The sequence below is a fragment of the Orcinus orca genome, chromosome 11, assembly GCF_937001465.1.
Source record: "Orcinus orca chromosome 11, mOrcOrc1.1, whole genome shotgun sequence".
NCBI lineage: Eukaryota > Metazoa > Chordata > Mammalia > Artiodactyla > Delphinidae > Orcinus > Orcinus orca.
The window spans coordinates 61,292,546-61,318,992 of NC_064569.1; the positions used below are offsets into that span (position 1 = coordinate 61,292,546).

At 36.1% G+C, this 26,447-nt stretch overlaps 1 protein-coding gene across 4 annotated transcripts in view; it reads right to left on the bottom strand.

The window, feature by feature from the left end:
- Positions 1–26,447, bottom strand: part of OSBPL8 (oxysterol binding protein like 8) — a 194,054-nt gene that overhangs the window by 132,064 nt on the left and 35,543 nt on the right. For all 4 annotated transcript variants that reach the window (XM_049694982.1, XM_004271572.4, XM_012533688.3 and 1 more), the window contains one exon: positions 1,908–2,008. Coding sequence is in view for 2 of the 4 variants with exons in the window: in XM_004271572.4 (XP_004271620.1) it covers positions 1,908–1,949 (42 nt within the window). In the remaining 2 variants the exon portion in view is untranslated. Of the gene's footprint in view, positions 1–1,907; positions 2,009–26,447 lie in introns of those variants that run through there.

Genomic DNA, 26,447 nt, shown 5'->3' on the forward strand with positions numbered 1-26,447 from the left:
GCTTTGTTTTTTTTCAACATCTTTATTGGTGTATAATTGCTTTACAATGGTGTGTTAGTTTCTGCTTTATAACAAAGTGAATCAGTTATACATATACATATATCCCCATATCCCCTCCCTCTTATGTCTCCCTCCCACCCTCCCTATCTCACCCCTCTAGGTGGTCACAAAGCACCGAGCTGATCTCCCTGTGCTATGGTCTCACTGCTTTTTAAATAACTTGCTCTAACCTCTCAATATCAACAGAATTTAGAATAAAAAATGATTAAAACTTTATCAATATAGATATTCTGATACAGAATTTAATACTATCTACTTAGATATTTACTCTAAAAGGTAACAATAAATTTTAAGCAATTCTATTCAGAAAGACAGATACATAGTCAACATCTTAGTAGCAAAGGAAAGTATTCAGAGACAGACAGACAGACCTCAGTTCCATCACTTACACTGTGAACTTTTAGAGAAGACAATTAACCTCCCTGAGCCTATTTCCCTATCTTTAAAAGTGAGGATAAACAAACATCTACCTTTAATGGCTGTTGTGAGCACAGTCTGAAAAAGTATACACTTAGAAAACAGCAGTTGTTATTACTGGTATTTTTACTACCACCAAAAGATTTTAAATATTTTAGCTAAAAAAAACTTAAGAAAGTCCATTAGCATTAAATAAGAAAATATTTATGGTAAAGTAAATATCATGTTCCAAGACAAGGCTTAATCTGAACTTTTTTTTCTGAAGATATAGTGAAAACAAAATAACCTACCATCTGTTTTCCATTTAAAATCGCCGTTACAATAACCTTCTTCATAAACCAATTTACGTCCATGTCCATTTTATTCTCTATTAACAAGTTATCATTTTAAAGTTTAACTTTTCTTTGACCATTAAAGAAACAAGTTTGAACCAGAAATTCAAAAAAGGTTGGGACCAAGTTAACACAAGTAAACAAAACTGCATTTTGCTATCAATCATTAGACTGATCCTACATTTGAGCCTGAACAAAGGACATGCACTAAATTAAAATGCACAAACACCTCAATTTAGTAGTGACTCTCAACTTCATAGTAGTATGAAAGACAGAAAAGTTGGCCTCTGCATTATTCCAATAATGTAAATTTGTCACATAATCTACCATCTAACAAATCATAGAGCTATCACCTGGCTACATTTTACCCACTGGCACCTTTACTTTAGGTAATACAAACATCCCTAACAATCTATAAATCAATATTTAATGGAATCTTTAAAAAAGGAGAATTGAAAATGAAATGATCCTAGAGCAAAATGTTTTCGTACAGTGACAAATCATCATTTAATCCACATCCTACTGGTGAATTTTTATTTTTTTTTTAAACTCATTGGATAAGGTACACTACCAGTACCCCTACTCATTTGTTTTAATTTCAGAATACAATTCAATCACAACACAAGGCAGCAATATTTATTAAATCTTTATACTTTTATATAAAGAATATATGTGGCAACTGCCTTTAATTCTGAATTATTTTAACTGTTTCATTCTATCTACAGCTGCACATGATGTGAGATTTACAGGCATTTAATTTCCTTAACTGTTAACAACCTCTTGATTTCAGTAAGGCAAAAAGTTTCTTGAGGAAAACAAACATAAACTATTACATCAGTATGTCTTACACTATATGGCTGAGAAAGCAAGGGAAAAGAGGTAGGAGATAAGGCAGAAATAGCAGAAAACTGGGTTATGCCTTAACAAGCTTTAAACTATCTGTAATTTTCATATCAACAGAGGAATTAAAGTACTATTTTAAAATACTTTTTTTAAAGTTTGTTTTAAATACATTTTAAAAATAAAATGATGGCTTACATCAAACACTTTCCAGCTGTAGATGATAGTACCTTATTATGCTGTATTTGAACCACTCACCAAAGTTCGGTCAGGTTCTCCATCTGCCAAACCAGCCTCCATAGTGAAAGAAGATAGGTTTACACTTCTCTTTCCATTAGTATTTAGTCATCCTGTAAATCCTAGAAGAAGAAAATCATATGTATTAGTTCTGGTATAAAACTGTGATAAGTGGGAAATAAAGCATTAAGTATATAAGGAGAGAGAAATCATTTTAGGCTGAGGTTATTGGGAAATTCAATAATGGAAAAAAAAACAAACAGATTTTGCCATGCACCTTGAAGAATGGTAGAAGTTCAGCAAAAATGAAAGAAAATATTCCAAGTGAAGAGGACTAGCAAGAGCAAGGTTAAAGATATGAGACTGTTCAAAATGTGAAAAGATGATTGAACCTACTTATAACTAAGGAAATAAAATTAGATTTTTTTTTCATTATTACATTGGTAAAAACTAAAAAGTGTGCTACCATCCAATGTTGCTGAGAACATAGGAAAATAGATGTTCTCATGCACTTCTGTGATAAGAATATAAATCAGAACAATTGGGGAGAGGACAATTTAAAATATACATGCTTTAATCCAGCAATTGCAAGGCTAGGAATTATTCCACAAATATATTATACAAATGCACAAAGACATAAATAAACATATCCAACGAAGTAATAGGTGAGGAAAACTGGAACCAGCCTTAATGTCAATCATTAGGAGCTTGCTTAAATTATACTACATACATACAATTGAAGAGCATGCTGCAATTTTTAAAAATCACTTAGTATCTGTATATACTAAACTAGAAAGAAGACCACAACACATTAGGTGGAAAAAACAAAATGATAGAACATAATATATAAAGTACTCTTTTTGTTTCTGAATTTTTCATTTTTACAATGAACACGTATTACTTTTATACTTTTTTTTATTTTGAAAAGTCTTAGAAGTAGGTCTTCATCACTTTTCTTTTGAGCTTTTTAACTAACAAAGCCTCCAAGATGAACTCCTATAGTAATTATATATATTCAGAAGTCTCTAATAATCACTCTAATAATTCTTCCTTAAAACAGCGAACAAAATTAAAACCAAGAAATAGGTACACTTCTAGTCATTTCCTGGAGTTCCAAATCATTTTCTTGCCTTTGCAAGTGTAAAAGACTGCACTGAAATATCAATACAGGATGACCCATCCTGCGGATACGAGTCAGCCTCTTTCCCCAGCCAATCCTGTCACTGTCCAATGGGCTCATGAACAAAGTAGCCACCATGGTAGGGATGCAGGTTATGCATGGGTTTAGCAACATGGACCTCCACTCACCAAGACCAACCTGGCTACTGCCACTGCTGAGTGCCAAATCTACCAGCAGCAGAGACCAACACTGAGTCCCCAGTATGACACTATTACCTGAGGTGATCAGCCAGCTACCCGGTGACAGGTTGATTACACTGGACTGCTTCTATCATGGAAGAGGTAGTACTTTATTCTTACTGAAATAGATACTTAGTCTGTATACAGATTTGCCTTCGCTGCACAAAATGCTTCTGCCAAAACTACTATCCGTGGACTTACAGAATGCCTTCTCTACCCCTCCTATTGTTCTACAAAGCACTGCTGCTGATCAAGGAACTCATTTCACAGCAAAAAAAAACAAACAAAAAACTGTGGCAATGGGCTAGTGAATTCACTAGTCTTACCATATCATCCTGAAACAGCTGGCTTGATAGAACAGTGGAATGGCCTTTTGAGGACTCAGTGAGAGGACCAGCCAGATGGCAATACCTTGGGCAAGGATCTCCAAAAGGCTGTATATGCTCCGAATGTCCGATATATGGTGCTGTTTCTTGCATAGCCAAGATTCACAGGTTAGGACTCAGAGGAAGGAAATGGAAGTGGCACCACTGACTATTTATTGACCCACAAGCAAAAATTTTTGTTTATTTATTTTTATTGAAGTATAGTTGATTTACAATGTTGTGTTAGTTTCTGGTGTACAGCAAAGTGATTCAGTTATACATATACATATACATATTCTTTTCCCTTATGGTTTATTACAGGATTTTGAATATAGTTCCCTGTGCTATACAGTAGGACCTTGTTGCTTATCTATGTTATATATAGTAGTTTGTATCTGCTAACTCCAAACTCCTAATTTATCCCTCTCCCACCCCCTTTTCCCTTTGGTAACTGTAAGTTTGTTTTCTATATCTGTGAGTCTGTTTCTGTTTCATAAATAAGTTCATTTGTGTCATATTTTAGATTCCACATATAGGTGGTATCATAAGGTATTTGTCTTTCTTTTTCTGACTTACTTCACTTAATATGATAATTTCTAGGTCCATCCATGTTGCTGCAAATGGCATTATTTCATTTTTTTTATGGCTAAGTAGTGTTCCATTGTGTATATATAACACATCTTCTTTACCCATGCATCTGTCAATGGACATTTAGATTGCTTCCATGTCTTGGCTGTTGTAAATTGTAATTAGAGTTTTCTCTGGATATGTGCCCAGGAATGGGATTGCTGGATCATATAGCAACTCTATTTTTAGTTTTTTAAGGAACCTCCATACTGTTTTCTATAGTGGCTGCACCAATTTACATTCCCATCAACTGTGCAGGAGGGTTCCCTTTTCTCCACACACTCTCCAGCATTTGTTATTTGTAGACTTTTAAATAACGGCCATTCTGACCAGTGTGAAGTGGTACCTCATTGTATTTTTGATTTGCATTTCTCATACTTAGCGATGTTGAGCATCTTCTCATGTGCCTATTGGCCATCTGTATGCCTTCTTTGGAGAAATGTCTATTTAGGTCTTCTGTCCATTTTTTGATTTGGTTGGTTTTTTGTTATTGAGTTGTCATGAGCTGTTTGTATATTTTGGAAAGTAAGCCCTTGTTGGTCACATTGTTCACAAATATTTTCTCCCATTCCATATATTGTCTTTTCATTTTGGTTATGATTTCATTTGCTGTGCAAAAGCTTACAAGTTTGATTAGGTCCCAGTTGTTTATTTTTGCTTTTATTTCTATTGTCTTGGGAGAGTGACCTAAGAAAACATTGATACAATTTATGTCAGAGAATGTTTTGCCTATGTTCTCTTCTCGGAGTTTTATGGTGTCACATCTTACATGGAAGTCTTTAAGCTATTTTGAGTTTATTTTTGTGTATGGTGTGAGAATGTGTTCTAACCTCACTGATTTACATGCAGCTATCCAGCTTTCCCAACACCACTACTAGCAAAAATTTTTGTTTCCTGTCCCCACGACCTTATGCTTTGTTGGTCTAGAGGTCTTAGTTCCAAAGGGAGGAATGCTTCCATCAGGAGACACAACAGTGATTCCACTGAACTGGAAGTTAAGCCTGCCACCCGCCCACTTTAAGCTCCCCATGCCTTAGAATCAGTAGGCAAAGAAGGAACTTACTGTGCTGACTTAGGTAATTGACTCTAATTACCAAGGGGAAATTGGACTACTATTCCACAATGGTGGTAAGAAAGAAAATGTCTGGTTATTGGAGATCCCTAAGAGCATTGCTTAGGACTACCATGCCTTATGATTATATTCAATGGAAAACTATAATAGCCCAACCAAGGCAGGACTACTACTGATTCAAACCCTTCAGAAACAAAAGTTTGGGTCACTCCACCAGGTAAAGAAAGAACTATGGCTATCTGAGGTGCTTGCTGAGGGCAAAGGGAATACAAAATGGGTAGTGGAAGAAGGCATTTATAAATACCAGCTACCACTACATGACCAGTTACTGAAATGAGAATTATAATTAGTTATGAGTATTTTTTCCTAAATTCGTTATATGTTTCTGCGTGTAGGCATCAAATAACTGTTTTCTTCCCTCTCATCTCCTTGTCATATAACATAAGACTTTACATTATAGTATTTATAATTTATTTATAAATTTATAAATTTATATTATAAAATTATAATTATATATAATTATATAATATATAATATATATATAATATATATATTATATATTATATATATAATATAATATATATTATATATTATATATATAATATATATAATTATATAATTAAAATAAATTATAATTATAAAATTATGAAAATATTATAAAATTTATAAATTTATAATATTTATAATTTATTATAGTATTTAAGTACTGTTAAATATTTAAGTTATAGGATATCAAGGAGAGTGAACATCACCCAAGGACTTTGCAGCCTGCCCTGCAATTTCAGACTTGCCAGCCCCCACAATCACGGAAGCCAACTCCTTAAAATAAAGCCACTCTTTCTCCCCCTCTCTCTTTCTGTATACATGTATATCCTATTGGTTCTGTTTCTCTGGAGAACCCTGACGAATACAATATGTATGTGTGCATTCATACCTTGTCCATATAAATATAGATATATGTATCTCATCGTTCATTCTCACCGCCTTCTGTGCTCTCCTTTGTATCCTCTGTATCACAAAAGCTAAAAGTATGAGAACTCCACTTTGCAAATATCTTTGCCCCTGGAATTTATGTGATTTACATTCAGCAAATGCAATGCATTTGCACAATATTTGGAAGGCAGAAGAGAGACAGGAACAAGGCTATTTTTCTTCTGAATGCAGTAGACACCTGGACTTTAACAGACATGAGGTTTTACAGTAATCACCAAATGCTCCCCTGCCAGTTTGCTATGTTGGTACTATCAGGCAGCCACAATCAGCAGCAGCAGTGACTAATCTGAAAGCTTAGAACAGCCTTTCAGGCTCCATACCTCCAGCTTTTCCAAAAACTTTTAAGAATCTAATTCCCCTTACTAATTTCCCTTTTGCTCTAAGTACCTATAGTGATTTGTTGTCCTCAATGAAGCTGGCCTGACAAATTTTTAAAAAACTACATATTTAAAATATATTGTACAGGCTTCCCTGGTGGCGCAGTGGTTGAGAGTCCACCTGCCGATGCAGGGGACACGGGTTCGTGCCCCGGTCCGGGAGGATCCCACATGCCGTGGAGCAGCTGGGCCCATGAGCCATGGCCGCTGAGCCTGCGCGTCTGGAGCCTGTGCTCCGCAACGGGAGAGGCCACAACAGTGAGAGGCCCGCATACCGCAAAAAAATAAATAAATAAAAAATAAAATAAAAAAATATATATATATGTGTATATATATATATAGAGAGAGAGAGAGAGAGAGTACATTAGACAGTAATCAGGGCTGAGAAGAAAAACTTAGGAAGTGAGCAATTATATATGTCACAGTAGTAGGGAGAATTTTAGATAGGAATGACTGAGTCAAGATCTCAGTAACATAAGGGGGTGAGTTGCTCAAGTATCTAGAGGACCCTCCCAGGCAGAATAGGAAACAGCAAGCACAAAGACCCTAAGGCAGGAGTATGTGGCATGTTTAAAGAACAGCAAGGAGACTAATATGGCAAGTGGAATAAGGAAGAGAGCAGTCAGCAATGAGAACAGGAAGATAACTATGTTCCAAATCATAGAGAGCCTAATAGGACAGAAGGACTTTGACTTACACTCTGAATGAGATGGGAAGCTATCTTCAGAAAGGAGAGCAAAGAAATAACAGAATCTAACTTATGCAGTACCACTCTGGCTGCTGGCTGAGAATAGATTACAAATTGGAAGACCATTGCTATAATCCAGGCAAGAGACCATGGTGGCTTGTGCCAGAACAGTAGCAAGAGGTGTGGTGAATAGTATCAAATTCTTTAAATACTTTGAATATAGAGTCAAAAGGATTTGTTGATGAACCAGATGTAGGGTGTGAATTTAAAGAGAAGTGGAGGTAGGACTTAGGAGGTCTGTGCCCTGAGCAACTGGAAGAATGAAACTGCCACTAACAGATTTGGAGTACATTATGGAAAGACTTGAAGAGGAAAGAGATGAATATCAGGAGCTCCTTTTGGATATATTCACTTTGAGATGCAGTTAGACATCTGAATAGAGATACCAAGTAGACAGTTGGACCTACGGATGTGAGGTTGAGGAGGAGCAGTCAGGCTAGAAATGTAAACTGAGAGTCAGCATATAGATGCAATTTAAAACCATAAGACTAGATGAGATCTCCTTGGGAATCAGTGTAGACAGAAAAGAGGACTGAGTTCAGAGCCCTGGGGTATTCAATATCAAAGAATCAATATTTATAGAATAAATGAATAAATCCCAATTTTTGCTTTTAAATTTTCAGGTCAACTCAACATAATTACCTTATGTAAAGACAAAATTACTCTATATAAAAAGCAATCTTGAGAAAGAAGAACAAAGCTGAAGGTATCATGCTCCCTGACTTCAGACTATACTGCAAAGCTACAGTAGTCAAAACAGGATGGTACTGGCACAAAAACAGACACATAGATCAATGGAACAGAACAGGGAGCCCATAAATAAACCCACTCAACTATGGTCAATTAACCAACAAAGGATGCAAGAATATATAATGGGGAAAAGACAATCTCTTCAGTAAGTGGTGCTGGGAACATGACAGCTACACATAAAAGAATAAAATCAGAACATTTCCTCACACCATATACAAAAATAATTAAAATCAAAATATATTAAAGACCCAAATGTTAGACCAGAAAACATAAAACTCCTAGAAGAAAACACAGGCAGAACACTCTTTGACATAAATCGCAGCAATATTTTTTGGACCTGTCTTCTAAGGCAAAGGAAACAAAAGCAAAAATAAACAAATGGGACCTAATTAAACTTAAAAGAGTTTTGCACAGCAAAGGAAACCACTGACAAAATGAAAAGACAACCTACTGAATGGGAGAAAATATTTGCAAATGGGGTTAATCAGTAAGGGGTTAATAAGCTTGTACAACTCAATGTCACAAAAAGTAAAATAATACCACCCAATTAAAAACTGAGCAGAAGACCCAAATAGACATTTTTCCAAAGAAGACATACAGATGGCCAACTGGCACATGAAAATATGCTCAACATTGCAAATCATCAGAGAAATGCAAATCAAAACCACAAGATATCACCTCACAATCTGTCAGAATGGCTATTATCAAAAAGATCACAAGTAACAAATGCTGGTGAGAATGTGGAGAAAAGGGAATTCTTTTACACTACATGTAAAAGAATTCCAACTAATGGTGGGAATGTAAATTGGTGCAGCCACTAAGTAAAACAGTATGCAGGTTCCTCAAAAAACTAAAAACACCATATGATCCAGCAATTCCACTCCTGGGTACACACCCAAAGAAAACAAAAACACTAATTTGAAAAGATACATGCACCCTATGTTCACGGCAGTATTATTTACAATAGCCAAGATATGGAAGCAACCTAAGTATCCATCAACAGATGAACGGATATGGTATATATACATACAATGGAGTACTACTCAGCCACAAAAAAAGAATGAAATTTTGCCCTTTGCAGCAACATGGATGGACTGGAGGGTATTACGCTCAGTGAAATAAGTAGACAGAGAAAGACAAATACTCTATGTTATCACTTATTGTGGAATCTAAAAAATAAAACAAAAAATGAACACAACAAAACAGAAACAGACTCACAAATATAGAGAACAAACTAGTGGTTACCAGTAGAGAGATGGAAATGGGAGGGGTAAGATAGGGATAGGGAATTAAGAGGTACAAACTACTATGCATAAAATAAGCTACAAGGATATACTGCACAGCACAGGGAATATAGCCAATATATTATAATGACTTTAAATGGAGCATAAACTATAAAAGTTTTGAATCACTCTGTTGTACTCCTGAAACTAATATAATATTGTAAATCAACTACATTTCAATGAAAAAAAAGTTTTAAAAAATATACAATGACAAAAAGGAAATTTCAAGTAGTAAAAAAAGTCCAAACACCCTAAAAAAAAATTCAGCACTGAATATGATAACTGTAGTTTTTCTGTAGTTATCTTCATCAAATTAAGAAACTTCCCGTCTATTATAATTTTCATGAAAAGTTTAATTTATATTTTTAATGACTGGGCACTAGTTTTTGTTAAGTACATTTACGACTCTATTGAAATGAATGCATGTATTTTTTCCTTTGCTATCTTTTTGTGATTATATTGCTTGATTTATTGAATATTAAGCCTTTCTTGCATTTCTGGAATAAATCACACTGGAACATGGAAGAAAAAAGCAAAGAAGACTCACACATATACACACAGTAAAAATCAAATCATAACATGACTGAAAAAAGGGAGCAGTCCTCAAAAAAGGAAAAATAGAACACCAGGGCTTCCCTCGTGGTGCAGTGGTTAAGAATCCACCTGCCAATGCAGGAGACATGGGTTCAAGCCCTGGTCCAGGAAGATCCCACACGCCACGGAGCAACTAAGCCTGTGTACCACAACTACTGAAGCCTGCGCTCTACAGCCTGCGAGCCACAACTACTGAAGCCCGCACGGCTAGAGCCTGTGCTCTGCAGCAAAAGAAGCCACCGCAATGAGAAGCCTGTGCACCGCAACGAAGAGTAGCCCACACTCGCTGCAATTAGAGAAGCCGCGCACAGCAACGAAGACCCAACACAGCCATAAATAAATAAATAAAAATTTATTTAAAAAAATAGAACAACCATATAATGTAGCAATTCCACTCCTGGGAAAATATCTGGAAAAAAATAAAAATGCTAATTCAAAAAGATACATGCACCCCAATGTTCATAGCAGCACTATTTACAATAGCCAAGATATTGCACTTGGGAGCAACCCAAGTGCCCAACAACAGATGACTAGATTAAGAATATGTGTGTGGTGTGTGTGTGTGTGTGTGTGTATATATATATATATATATATACACATACACACATATATATACAATGGTGGTGGTGTGTGTATATATATGTGTGTGTGTTTTTACATGCAACGGAATATTACTCAGCCATAAAAAAGGATGAAATTTTGCCCTTTGCAGCAACATGGATGGACCTAGAGAATATCATGCTTATTGAAATGTCAGAAAGAGAAAGACATATACTGTGTGATATCATTTACACGTGGAATCTGAAAAAGAATACGAGTAAATGTTTATCCAAAACAGAAGCAAACTCAGATATAGAAAACAAACTTGTGGTTACCAAAGGGGAAAGAGAAGGGAGAAAGGACAAATTAGGGGTATGGGATGAACAGATACAAACTACTATGTAGATACGCAACAGGATATACTGTATAGCATAGAGAATTACAGCCATTATCTTGCAATAACCTATAATGGAGTACAGTCTGTAAAAATATTGAATCACTATGCTGTACACCTGAACATAATATTATAAATCAACTAGACTTCAAAAAATAATAATAATAAATTAAAAAGGGAGCAGGAAAAGAAAGATAAGTGCCCTAAATTCCTCACTGTTGAAAAAAGGGAGTTAAGATAAGAGACACTACTAACATATCAAGAAACTAGTTTTTAGTATTTCTTTGAAATCAAACACTAGAACTAAAAACGTGTAACAAAAAATCCTAGAGGGAGAGGGTGATTGACTGGAAGCTTAAGGTATAAGCATACTAATTTCCCCATCTTTCAGAGTTTAAAGCTAGAGATGTTTAAATGATAATAAATCTGGGAATAAAAAAGTATATTTTTTAAAGGTAAAACAGTAATTAAACACAGACCTAATGGTGGTAGGCCCTAGGGAGTAGGCTTGAAGAGAAGAAAGGCAGTCTCCTATTTTAACTCCTTTTAAACAGTGTATGTTGCTTGTATAACCAAAAAGAATGTCTAAGTTTTTTGTAAAAGAGTACAGTGCATCACAATCCTGACAACTCCTTTCTCCAAATTGCCAAGCTAAAGCTAGGCCTGCATCCCAATTTGAACATAATTACTAGCTAAATTCAAAGATTAAAGAAGACTCTGTTCCCTCTTGTGCTCCTTTGTTATCAGTACTCTAGACATTGTTTAGGGAACTGGTGCCTCACTGTCTAGTTACACTTTAACAAAGTTCCTAGAGAAAGAATTTTTATAAAAATCTTCTCTGTTTTGGGCTTGAGTTGTTATTTCAGTCACAGAAAGAACGAAGGAGCATCTACTAAGTAAGGCTAATGGCTTTAACATATGTCATTTAACCATAACAACCTCATGACGCTATATTGAATAATGGCTGTCTCAGTTACAAGTTGTATACAATTAGGCTGTGGCTTACTATCTCACAGGATGCCCCAAAAGTTTTTTGTTTTGTTTTCTTAAATGCTTAAGTTATAAAAACAAATATGCTCTAAAGGCAGAATGCCTATCAATGAATATACCATACTTCTAAAGAATAGCACTACATTCTTATCACTGGAAATTAGGATTAAAGTCACCAATCTTAATCTCATTCATTGTCAACTTGATTAAAAAATTAGATTGCAAATAAGAGTAATTTGATCTAGCTAGTCTGAACTAATCTACAGTATTTACACTAGGTTAAATACTAAAGGAAAGTCTAATATAATGAGAAATTAATTACACAAATGTGACAGGTCCCCAAAAGTAAGCTAGCACCAACATCTTATTCATAAGCAGTTAAAAAAAAAGTATATATATATATATATATATATATATATATATATATATATGCATGTGCGCGCGTGCACACACACACACACACACACGGACTGCTTTATTAAAGCAGGCTGTCTATCCAAATGGCTTCCATCAAAATTATTGTAAAACAGTGTAGTACATATTTTTCATAAAGTATATTAATATTTTGGCACCTATGAATTAAGATTTCCTCCATTCTAAAATATAACAGCGATGATAATGATGGTAATAAGACTGGGAGGCAAGCAAAAAGCTGGAATGGGCAAGGGGGAAGCGGGATAGGAGTGTGCAGGGCAAATTATCCTACTGTGGCTGTACAACCCCAGGGAGACAGATGAGGAAGACATGTCAGGAAGACAGAGAGAAGAAACAGACTGAATGAGTCAGACCAAGTCTTGGAAGAGGGAAAGGCATTAAATTACCTAAGGATATAAAGATGAAAGGAAGGAAAATATCTGGATGACTCCTCCTATCCGGATTTCTCTGGAGTATGTAGGTATGTAGGTATTCTCAAAGCACTGCCCCTCTTAAAAAACCCTCATTAAAATTACATTATTTCACAAATATACTATGCCTATATGTATGTCTATTTCACAGTGATTATAATCTAGTTTGCATTTATCTGACTGCCTGACAACATATTAAAGCCCAATCAATTACTTAAATTCTGAACTAGAAGGGTGTCCAAATACTATTTCTATCTCTGATTTGTAAAATTCATTGAACAGTTCAACCAGATGCACTGTTTTAGATAGATATATGTGTATATAGATGTAATACTGTGATTTGTAAGAAATGTATGTAATTGGTCATTCAGATGACCTAATATATATATTTCAGATATATTTGGTCTTCATCCACGGTTCCTGGCTCACAGCTCCCAAAACCCTTGGAATCTTCTGGACAATAAGAATAATGGGGTAATATTCAATCTCTTGTCCTCAGTTACTTAAAACTCTTCAGGGGAGGTGACTTTTGGATCCCACCCAAGGGTGGGGGCTGGTTGCCAGGAGACCCAACCATGCGATTAGAGGGTTGGAACTCTCAGTCCCACCCCTTGATTTCCAGGGAGGAGAGAAGGGCTTGAGATTGAATCAATATCCATTGGCCAATGATTTAGTCAATCATGACTATGTAATGAAGCTTCCATAAAAACCCAAAAGGGCAGCTTTTTGGTCCCCATTTTTCCCCCCCGAGAGCTTCTACTTCTGGGAACCAGACTTCCCCATGCTACCATGCTGGGCTCCAAGCTCCGCAAGGACAGAAACTCCTTTGTTCAGGACCTTGTGCTATGTATATTTTTATCTGTCTGTTGATTCGTATCCTTTAATATCTATTTATAAAACATCAATAATCTAGTAAGTAAACAGATTTTTCTGAATTCTATGAGCCATTCTGGCAAATTAATCAAACCCAAGAATGGAGTCATGGGAACCTCTGATTTATAGTCAGACAGTCAGAAGTCCAGGTAACAACTCGGACTTACAACTGGCATCTGAAGTGGAGAATGGTCCTGTGGGACTGAGCCCTCTACCTGTGGAATCTGATTCTATCTCCAGGTATACAGTATCAGAAATCAGGAGAATTCTCAGACATCCTGCTGGTGTCAAAAAATTGCTTGTTGTAGTGGGGAAGCCTACACCCACACCCACACACACACAATGGAATCAGGTCTGGGAGCCCTTTTCAACTTTAATCATCCATACAAGTGACAAGGGTTACTTATAAAAAGCACAAAGAAAAATGTACTAAAGATTTTCTCGATCTGTTGCTTTACAAAATACACACTGTTTATGTAGAGTCCAGCCAAAATTAAACTGTAAGCACTTTGCCCAGAGGAAAACCAGTGTTAGTCTAAGTTCAATGAAAACCAGGAAATCACTATTACTAAATTTCTGACAAGGTACAAAACAAATTCCATTTCCCATTATCTCTAGACCAACCACTAATATACATAATTCATAAAATTTATGGTTTATAAATCCTTGATATCTACTGTTGCTTCATCATCAGTTATATTTCTTTTGTAGGGCTCAAAACACATTCATCGAATATTTATTTACGTCTTGTCCCATAGGAGACACCGTTCTAGATTCTGGACATATAAAGAATACATATCCTGTCCTAGCTGAAAGAGAGCAAAATAAACTAGTATACTACTATGTAATAAGCCTATGACAAAGGAATGTGTATGCTGTTACCTTCAGGAGCACATGAGGATATTAAAATCAGATTTCTGGATGTGGTAGAGTGAGAGTACCCCCGCCCTCCCAGAAAAAACCCTTGCAAACCCCTTTACATTAAAAGCAAACAAATTAACTACCAGAAATAAAATATATAAATGAACCTAGTATTAATTAAATAAATAATTAATTAATTAATAACCTAGTATTAATTAATGAAGAACCTTTCATAAATATTTACAATCTTTGCAGAGGCTCTGGACGCGCAGGCTCAGCGGCCATGGCTCACGGGCCCAGCTGCTCCGTGGCACGTGGGATCTTCCCAGACCGGGGCACGAACCCATGTCCCTAGCATTAGCAGGCGGACTCTCAACCACTGCGCCACCAGGGAAGCCCAATATTTACAATCTAAAGTGCTTTCTTATACAGCCTATTTTGAACTTAGGTTTATTTTTTTAGGTTCATTTGTTTGCCTTTAGACTTAGTCACAAACAAAACTAGTTTACATTATCTTCCAATTGATATATAATTCTACAAAAGAATAAAGTAAAAAAGAGGGGCATTAGAGGAGATTGGTTCAAGATGGTGAAGTAGAAGGACGTGCTCTCACTCCCTCCTGCGAGAGCACCAGAATCACAACTGCTGAACAATCAACAACAGGAAGACACTGGAACTCACCAAAAAAGATACCCCACATCCAAAGACAAAGGAGAAGCCACAATGAGATGGTAGGAGGGGTGCAATCACAATAAAATCAAATCCCATAACTGCTGGGTGGGTGACTCACAAACTGGAGAACACTTACACCACAGAAGTGCACCCACTAGAGTGAAGGTCCTGAGCCCCACATCAGGCTTCCCAACCTGAGGACCCGGCAACGGGAGGAGGAATTCCTAGAGAATCAGACTTCGAAGGCTAGCAGCATTTGATTGCAGAACTTTGACAGGACTGGGGAAAACAGAGATTCCACACTTGGAGGGCACACAAAAAGTAGTGTGAGCATCGGGACCCAGGGGAAGGAGCAGTGACCCCACAGGAGACTGAACCAGACCTAGTGTTGGAGGGTCTCCTGCAGAGGTGAGGGCAGGCTGTGTCTCACCATGAGGACAAGGACAATGGCAGCAGAAGTTTTGGGAAGTACTCCTTGGCATGAGCCCTCCCAGAGTCTGCCATTAGCCCCACCAAACAGCCTGTAGGCTCCAGTGCTGGGTCGCCTCAGGCCAAACAATCAATAGGGAGGGAACCCAGCCCCACCCATCAGCAGAAAAGCAGATTAAAGTTTTACTGAGCTCTGCCCACCAGAGCAACAGCCAGCTCTACCCACCACCAGTCCCTCCCATCAGGAAACTTGCACAAGCCTCTTAGATAGCCTCATCCACCAGAGGGCAGACAGCAGAAGTAAGAAGAACTACAACCCTGCAGCCTGTGGAAGGAAAACCACATTCACAGAAAGACAGACAAGATGAAAAGGCAGAGGGCTATGTACCAGATGAAGGAACAAGATAAAACCCCAGGAAAACAACTAAATGAAGTGGAGATAGGCAACCTTCCAGAAAAAGAATTCAGAATAATGATAGTGAAGATGATCCAGGACCTCAGAAAAAGAATGGAGGCAAAGATCGAGAAGATGCAAGAAATGTTTAACAAAGACCTAGAAGAATTAAAGAACAAACAAACAGCGATGAACAATACAATAACTGAAATGAAAAATACACTAGAAGGAATCAATAGCAGAATAACTGAGGCAGAAGAACGGATAAGTGACCTGGAAGACAGAATGGTGGAATTCACTGCTGTGGAACAGAAAAAAAGAATGAAAAGAAATGAAGACAGCCTAAGAGACCTCTGGGAAAACACTAAATGCAACAACATTCGCATTATATGGGTCCCACAAGGAGAAGAGAGAGAGAAAGAACCAGAGAAAATATTTGAAGAGATTAGAGTCGAAAACTTCCCTAACATGGGAAAGGAAAGAGCCACCCAAGTCCAGGAAGCACAGCAAGTCCCATACAGGATAAACCCAAGGAGAAACATGCCGAGACACACAGTAATCAAATTGGCAAAAATTAAAGACAAAGAAAAATTACTGAAAGCAGCAAGGGAAAAACGACAAATAACATACAAGGGAACTCCCATAAGGTTAACAGCTGATTTCCCAGCAGAAACTCTACAAGCCAGAAGGGAGTGATATACTTAACTATATCATGATAAAAATGATATACTTAAAGTGATGAAAATGAAGAACCTACAACCAAGATTACTCTACCCGGCAAGGATCTCATTCAGATTCGATGGAGAAATCAAAAGCTTTACAGACAAGCAAAAGCTAAGAGAATTCAGCACCACCAAACCAGCTCTACAACAAATGCTAAAGGAACTTCTCTAAGTGGGAAACACAAGAGAAAAAAAGGACCTACAAAAACAAGCCCAAAACAATTAAGAAAATGGTCATAGGAACATACATATCGATAATTACCTTAAACGTGAATGGATTAAATGCTCCAACCAAAAGACACAGGCTCCCTGAATGGAGGCCCATATATATTCTGTCTACAAGAGACCCACTTCAGAACTAGGGACACATGCAGACTGAAAGTGAGGGGGATGGAAAAAGATATTCCATGCAAATGGAAATCAAAAGGAGTAGCAATACTCATATCAGATAAACTAGACTTTAAAACAAAGACTGTTACAAGAGACAAGGAAGGACACTACCTAATGATCAAGGGATCAATCCAAGAAGAAGATATAACAATTATAAATGCTTATGCACCCAACACAGGAGCACCTCAATACATAAGGCAACTGCTAACAGCTATAAAAGAGGAAACTGACAGTAACACAATAATAGTGGGGGACTTTAACACTTCACTTACACAAATGAACAGATCATCCAAACAGAAAATTAATTTCCAAAACAGGAAACACAAGCTTAAATGACACAATAGAAGAGATAGATTTAATTGATATTTATAGGACATTCCATCCAAACACAGCAGATTACACTTTCCTCTCAGGTGTGCACGGAACATTCTCCAGGATAGATCACATCTTGGGTCACAAATCAAGCCTCAGTAAATTTAAGAAAATTGAAATCATATCAAGCATGTTTTCTGACCATGCTATGAGATTAGAAATCAATTACAGGGACAAAAATGTAAAAATCACAAACACATAGAGGCTAAACAATACATTACTAACTAACCAAGAGATAACTGAAGAAATCAAAGAAGAAATCCAAAAATACCTAGAGACAAATGACAATGAAAACACAATGATCCACAACCTATGGGATACAGCAAAAGCAGTTCTAAGAGGGAAGTTTATAGCAATACAATCCTACCTCAAGAAACAACAAACATCTCAAATAAAAAATCTAACCTTACACCTAAAGGAACTAGAGAAAGAAGAACAAACAAAACCCAAGTTAGTAGAAGGAAAACAATCATAAAAATCAGAGCAGAAAAAAAGAAAACAATAGCAAACATCAATAAAACTAAAAGCTGGTTCTTTGAGAAGATAAACAAAATTGATAAACCATTAGCCAGGCTCATCAAGAAAAAGAGGGAGAGGACTCAAATCAATAAAATTAGAAAGAAAAAGGAAAAGTTACAACAGACATAGCAGAAATACAAAGCATCCTAAGAGACTACTACAAGCAACACTATGCCAATAAAATGGACAACCTGGAAGAAATGGACAAATTCTTAGAAAGGTATAACCTTCCAAGACTGAACCAGGAAGAAATAGAAAATATGAACAGACCAATCACAAGTAATGAAATTGAAAGTGTGATTAAAAAATCTTCCAACACACAAAAGTCCAGGACCAGATGGCTTCACAGGTGAATTCTATGAAACATTTAGAGAAGAGCTAACACCCATCCTTCTAAAACTCTTCCAAAAAATTGCAGAGGAAGAAACACTCCCAAACTCATTCTATGAGACCACCATCACCCTGATACCAAAACCAGACAAAGATACTACAAAAAAAAGAAAAGTACAGACCAATGTCACTGATGAAAGTAGATGCAAAAATCCTCAACAAAATACTAGCAAACAGAATCCAACAACACACTAAAAGGATCATGCACCACGATCAAGAGGGATTTATCCCAGGAATGCAAGGATTCTTCAATATATGCAAATCAATCAATGTGATACACCACAGTAATAAATTGAAGAAGAAAAACCATATGATCATCTCAATAGATGCAGAAAAAGCTTTTGACAAAATTCAACACCCATTTATGATAAAAACTCTCCAGAAAGCGGGCACACAGGGAACCTACCTCAACATAAGAAAGGCCATATACGACAAACCCACAGCAAACATCATTCTCTATGGTGAAAAACTGAAACCATCCCCTATAAGGTAGCCATGGCAATCAGAGAACAAAAAGAAATAAAAGGAATACAAATTGGAAAAGAAGAAGTAAAACTGTCATTGTTTGCAGATGACATGATACTATACATAAGAATCCTAAAGATGCCACCAGAAAACTAGTAGAGCTAATGAATGAATTTGGTAAAGTTGCAGGATACAAAATTAATGCACAGAAATCTCTTGCATTCCTATACACTAATGATGCAAAATCTGAAAGAGAAATTAAGGAAACACTCCCATTTACCACTGCAACAGAAAGAATAAAATACCTAGGAATAAACCTGCCTAGGGAGACAAAAGACCTGTATGCAGAAAACTATAAGACACTGATGAAAGAAATTAAAGATGATACAAACAGATGGAGAGATATACCATGCTCTTGGATTGGAAGAATCAATATTGTGAAAATGACTACACTACCCAAAGCAATCTACAGATTCAATGCAATCCCTATCAAATTACCAATGGCAATTTTTACAGAACTAGAACAAAAATATCTTAAAATTTGCATGGAGACACAAAAGACCTGGAATAGCCAAAGCGGTCTTGAGGGAAAAAAACAGAGCTGGAGGAAGCAGACTCCCTGATTTCAGACTATACTACAAAGCTACAGTAATCAAGACAATATGGTACTGGCACAAAAACTGAAATATAGATCAATGGAACAGGATAGAGAGCCCAGAGATAAACCCACGCACCTACGGTCAACTAATCTATGATAAAGGAGGCAAGGCTATACAATGGAGAAAAGACAGTTGCTTCAATAAGTGGTGCTGGAAAAACTAGACAGCTACATGTAAAAGAATGAAATTAGAACACTCCCTAACACCATATACAAAAATGAACTCAAAATGGATTAGAGACCTAAATGTAAGAGTGGACACTATAAAACTCTTAGGGGAAAACATAGGAAGAACAGTCTTTGACATAAATCACAGCAAGATCTTTTTTGATCCACCTCCTAGAGTACTGGAAATAAAAACAAAAATAAACAAATGGGACTTAATGAAACTTAAAAGCTTTTGCAAAGCAACGGAAACTACAAACAAGATGAAATATTTTCTCAGAATGGGAGAAAATATTTGCAAACAAATCAACAGACAAAGGATTAATCTCCAAAATACATAAACAGCTCATACAACTCAATATTAAAAAAACAAACAACGCAATCCAAAAATGGGCAGAAGACCTAAAGAGACATTTATCCAAAGAAGACATACAGATGGCCAAAAAGCACATGAAAAGCTGCTCAACATCACTAATTATTAGAGAAATGCAAATCAAAACTACAATGAGATATCACCTCACACCAGTTAGAATGGGTATCATCTGAAAATCTACAAACAACAAATGCTGGAGAGGGTGTGGAGAAAAGGGAACCCTCTTGCACTGTTGGTGGGAATGCAAATTGATACAGCCACTATGGAGAACAGCATGGAGGTTCCCTAAAAAACTATAAATGGAATTATCATATGACCCAGCAATCCCACTACTGGGCATATACCCTGAGAAAACCATAATTCAAAAAGACACATGCACCTCAATGTTCACTGCAGCACTATTTACAATAGGCAGGACATGGAAGCAACCTAAATGCCCATCGACAGACGAATGGATAAAGAAGATGTGGTACATATATACAATGGAATATTATTCAGCCATAGAAAGGAATGAAATTGGGTCATTTGTAGAGACGTGGATGAATCTAGAGGCTGTCATACAGAGTGAAGTAAGTCAGAAAGAGAAAAACAAATATCTTATATTAATGCATATATGTGGAACCTAGAAAAATGGTACAGATGAACCGGTTTGCAGGGCAGAAACTGAGACACAGATGTAGAGAACAAATGTATGGAAACCACGGCGGGTAAGTGGCAGTGGGGGGTGGTGGTGTGATGAATTGGGAGATTTGGATTGACATATATACACTAATATGTATAAAATGGATAACTAATAAGAACGTGCTGTATAAAAAAATAAATAAAATATAATTCAAAAACTCAAAAAAAAGTAAAAAAGAACTGAAGTAATATCTAATTACTATACAGTTTATTTTTCTTAAAAATGGGTGTGCAAAACGGATAGATTAGAAAATTAATTTCCTAGTTTGAAAATAAACTTTAGATACATCAAGATTCTATCATGTCTATAAAACACTGGACATTTTGCGGAGTTGGATACAGAGAAAAAATTATTTATGAATGACAGAACATAACTCACTTAAAGTCATATAAGCTTCTCTAAAGATATCAATAAACCCAACCTTCCGAAAGCTGCATTAAGACCCCTCTTACTATACATTCATACTTCCGCTTTTAAAACCTCAAGAGAAGAAAAAAGTCATACCAAAGTAAACTATGGAGCTCCATGTGTTTTAAAAGAAATACCAAAATACAAATGAACTTATTACAAAACAGAAATAGACTCACAGACACAGAAAAGAAACTTGTGGTTACCAAAGGGGATAGCAGAGTGAGGGGGAGATAAATTAGGAGTTTGGGATTAACATATACATACTACCATATATAAAACAGGTAAACAACAAGGGCCTATTCTATAGCACAGGGAACTATATTCAATATCTTGTAATAACCTATAATGGAAAAGAATCTGAAAAAATATATGTATGTATATATACATATATAACTGAATCACTTTGCTGTACACTTGAAACTATCACAACATTGTAAATCATCTATACTTCAATTAAAAAAAAAAGAAATAATACCAAAATAGCCCATAGAAAGAGTAACCAACCCAGTAGCAACCAGACCCTGACACACAGTCTGTGGTCTCTAAACAACATTTCTCATTAAAAGACACCAGGGCTTCTTGAAGAAATGGCATATTCCAGATCTAAGACAACAAATGTACGAGATGAGCCTAGAGTATCTTGTATTCCAGAGAGCAAGAAAGCTATCAAAGACTATTGGAGTCACATAATGAAGACTCACGAGCCAACTTGAAGGGGCTACCAATAGCCAAAGAAGGGAAAAGTTAAGTCCTGAAAAAAATGAAATAAATTAAATGGATATAGAAGCTTTGAACAGTGGATTTAAAAACTTGATTAACTGACCTATAAATTCCACTGCACCCAACAACCGCAATATATTCTTTTCAAATATACATATTTCCAAATTTGACTACATGCTGGGCCAAAATGCAAGTCTCAAATAACTTGCAAAATGTTGAAAACATGCAGACTGATCTCTGACCACAATGCAATTAAGCTAGAAATCACTAACAAAAACTTAACTAGAGGGCTTCCCTGGTGGCGCAGTGGTTGAGAGTCCGCCTGCCGATGTAGGGGACACGGGTTTGTGCCCCGGTCTGGGAAGATCCCACATGCCGCGGAGCGGCTGGGCCCGTGAGCCATGGCTGCTGAGCCTGTGCGTCTGGAGCCTGTGCTCCGTAACGGGAGAGGTCACAACAGTGAGACGCCCGCGTACCGCAAAAAAAAAAAAAAAAAAAAAAAGAAACTTAACTAGAAAATCTCCATGTATTTTGAAATTAATTAAATATACCTCTAAATAAGCTATGGATTAAAAAAGTAATCACAGTGGCAATTAGGAAGCAACAAGGAAAATTAAGTTTTTAACTAAATGATAATAAAAACACTATCAAAACTTGAGGTATGCAGAGAAAATTTACAGCTGTAAAAGGCAGTTTGAAAACTAAAGAACTAATCATCATTTCAAAAAATGTGAGAGGAGCAAATTAAACCTAAGAAAGTAAAGGAAGGAAACAAAAAAGCAGAAATAAATGACATAGAAAACTAAAATACAAAAAAGGAAATCAACAAAGTTAAAAATTAGTTCTTTGAAAAGAATAAAATTAATGAATGCTAGGTGAGACTAAACAAGGAAAAAGAGTAGAAATAATCAATAGTATGATTGATAAAGAAGACAAAACAACAAATCCTCCAAACATTAAAAACATCCTAAAAGGAAATTATAAATACCTCTATACCAGTAAATTTGAAAATTTATAATGGACAAATTCCCAGAAAAATTCAACTTACTGAAACTTCTGCAAGAAGAATCAGAAAATCAAAATAGTCCTATTGAAACCATAATAAAAAAAAAACTTTCCAAAAAAGAAATATTATCTATTTATTAATGTATTCATTCATTTGTATTTTTCTATCATCTGGTACTTTGTTTGAAGAATGGTAATTAATATCTATTATAGTTCTATGTACCATACAAACAGATTATATTTGCTGAGATAGATGACAATGGTAAATCTCAAATACTTAGCTTCAAGAACCTAAAAAATCAAAATGACATACAAGGAGCTTATGAGTCTAATAACCACCAGAAACAAGAATAACAGTTTCCCCTCTCTACCTCCCACACACCCTCCTACAAAACATCTCAGAGACAACAACTTTAAACAAAAGGCTGCAAGACCCCAAATATAGGACATTTGTTTTAGAAAGCTTTGTTATGAACTTCCTGGCATAAACAGACATGCCAAATGTTTGAAAATAAATGAATGAACTTGAAAAATACATTCTCACACTAGTTCTAAAAAGGAACAGACAACAGCAAATAGACTCCATTTCTCCTCTAGTGCAGAGTTGTTTCCTCCTCTGTGCACTCAAAGTGCTTCTAGCACGGAACTGATCACACTGTATTTCTAAATAGTTGTTTACCCACCTGCCTCCCCCATTTAGATCCAAAGCTCCATGATGACATTCAATTTATACAAATTAATGAGTTGCCTGATAGGCGTCAGGCACGTGCTACCTTCTGGAGAATCAAGGTGCACAAAACATACACGGTCCATGACCACCTGAGGTCATGTGAATCTTCTCATGGGAAATGATGTTTTAAGCTGAGACCAGTCAGCTTTGTTAAGTGGATGTGAATTTTAGTTTTAACCTAAAAACATGTGCCTTCTGGGAGGGATAAATTAGGAGGCTGGGATTAACATAGACACACTACTATATATATGATAGATAATCAATAAGGACCTACTATATAGCACAGGGAACTCTACTCAATATTCTGTAATAACCTATATGGGAAAAGAATCTGAAAAGAATACATACATGTACACATATAACTAAATCACTTTGCTGTACACCTGAAACTAACACAACATTGTAAGCCAACTATATTCCAATATAAAAATTTTTTAAAGAATATAGAAAAATAAAAACATGTGCCTTCTAAGTACCCTACCCACACTTAGATAAAGGTACGACTGAAAAACAGATAATACCTTACTTATGTCAGGTAGAAAAATGAGATTCCAAATAGTGTCTTTCAACTGATCAGTTTTGCACTGACTTCAATATTCACTCTACTCTGACACCACGTCTTTTATCACAATTGTGTAAAACTTATGACAGAGAGTTAACAGAAGTAGAGTAAAACTCAGAAGAAACACGAGACATTCTTGAATTAATGGAAAGATGCCATAGGTCAGATCACATTCTCAAAACACAGCTCCACGCATTAAAAGGCCATAATAAAATGACTAACACACAACAAACATTAGTTCTGACTGCAACACTGGAACTATAAAAGAATGGCACCTTTTGATCACAGAAGCATCCGGTAGAAAAGTACAGAGGATTTTCTCCTCCTGGAGTCATCACAAATTTATTTCTGAAAGGGACTATGGGGGATAGAAACAAATGGCTAAAAATTTAGTCCAAAAAGGTATCATACAGAATTTTTAAAACTTGATTTAAAACTAGTTTCATTCAAACTGATTTATATATGTAGACAGAACCAATGCTGTAAGATATATAGATAAATTATAGATGGATAGATACATAGATAATCCTCAAAATGCCATTATTTTCACATTATTTTCTTCTTTGCATTTAATAGTATATTGGGATAGTAGGAAACATCAGGGGACACGCAGAGTCTCAAAAACAGCAGCAAGAGACAGGCTAATGTTTGATTTAGAGTGGTGTTTCTCTAAGTATGGTCTGAGGAGCACCCCCATCTTAAGCATATTGAGCACTTGTTAAATATGCAAATACCCAGGCCCCTCTGTACATATTAAATCAGAATCTCCACGAGTGCAGCCTGGGATTCTGCATTTAACACACTTCACATTAAAACCTGGGAACTCCAGGTTTCAAGTACAGACTCTGGAGTCAGACTTTCTGGATTCAAAATTCAGCTCTACTGAATAGTTGTTTTACCACAGGCAAATTATTCTGCAACAGTTTCTTCATCTGCAAATTAGGGGTGATGATAATAATAGTACCTAAGTCATAGGATTATAAAATAACTAAGTGAGTTGACATAGAAAGTCCTCAGAACTGTGTTGGGCACAATATAAGTGCTACCTATACAAATGCAACAGGCATAACTAAGTTAAACAGCCTCCAAATTACTATCAATATTTTTTTAAAAACACACAATATATCTCTAAAACTTTAAACTGTTCAGCAGTGTACTGGCACATCTCATACCACCATACCAAATACTGGTAGACATTGCCACAAACTGTTTCATCCTTATGTTCATTATCAAGGCATGCACTTTCCCTATCCTGATGTAGCATGATGAGATATACAGAATATTAGTAAACCTCATTTCAAGTCCACACCTCTCTTGAGAACTAGCTGTTGACCTTTAGACAAACTATTTTATATCTCTGGAGCTCAATTTCCTCATAAGTAAGATTATGAAACTAAAATGGCCATTACTAAGACTTCTTGCAACTCTAATATTCTACAATTTAACAGCCAGCAGTTTTACCACTTGTGTAACTACTGCTGACATAATCACTGCAATGTAAAAGAATATAAATTGTAAGGTACCATCTCAACTTTAAGGGCCATACTAGACCTTCCTTCAGAGTAATACATTAAGGGGACAAAAGAATGTGAGGTAACTTACAATAATCACAACAAATCAATGAAGTACATTACAGTTTTCTAAGTTTTTTCAAGTTCACCTGTAATCTTTTACCCTACATGATCAGTACAAATAGCTCCTCAAGAAAAAAAAAAGAAATCAGGTCAAGTAGGTAATCAAAGCAATATTTATCTATCTTACATATTTTATTACAACTGAAATACATTTTCTCTCTCTCTCTGTCTCTCTCTCTCCAATCCAAATGCCTTAATGGAAAGGCATTTTCACTGAGTATGGATCTGCAGATTAGAATTGAGCATCATCTTCCTTGCTTAAACCACAGCTATAATACATTGTCTGAGATCGCTATGGTCAGTTCTTTAAAATGAAACAAAACTTAAAACGTACTTGCAAATTCATCAGTTTAGAGACACCTCCTAAATGTTTACAATTAGTTTTCCTATGTTTTCTAGTTATCTAGTTATCTAATGCACACCAAATCCCAAGGGAGCAATGTGGATGGGCCCAGATGGATGTCCTCAGAAGTAGTGGGTTACAGCACAGAAGAACTCTGAGCTTAGGAAGCCCATATTTCATATGGGCTGCATAATGGGCAGTTAGCATGTGTGCCCTTTGCTCCAGAGGAAGACACCATCTCTGTCTTCCTAGGC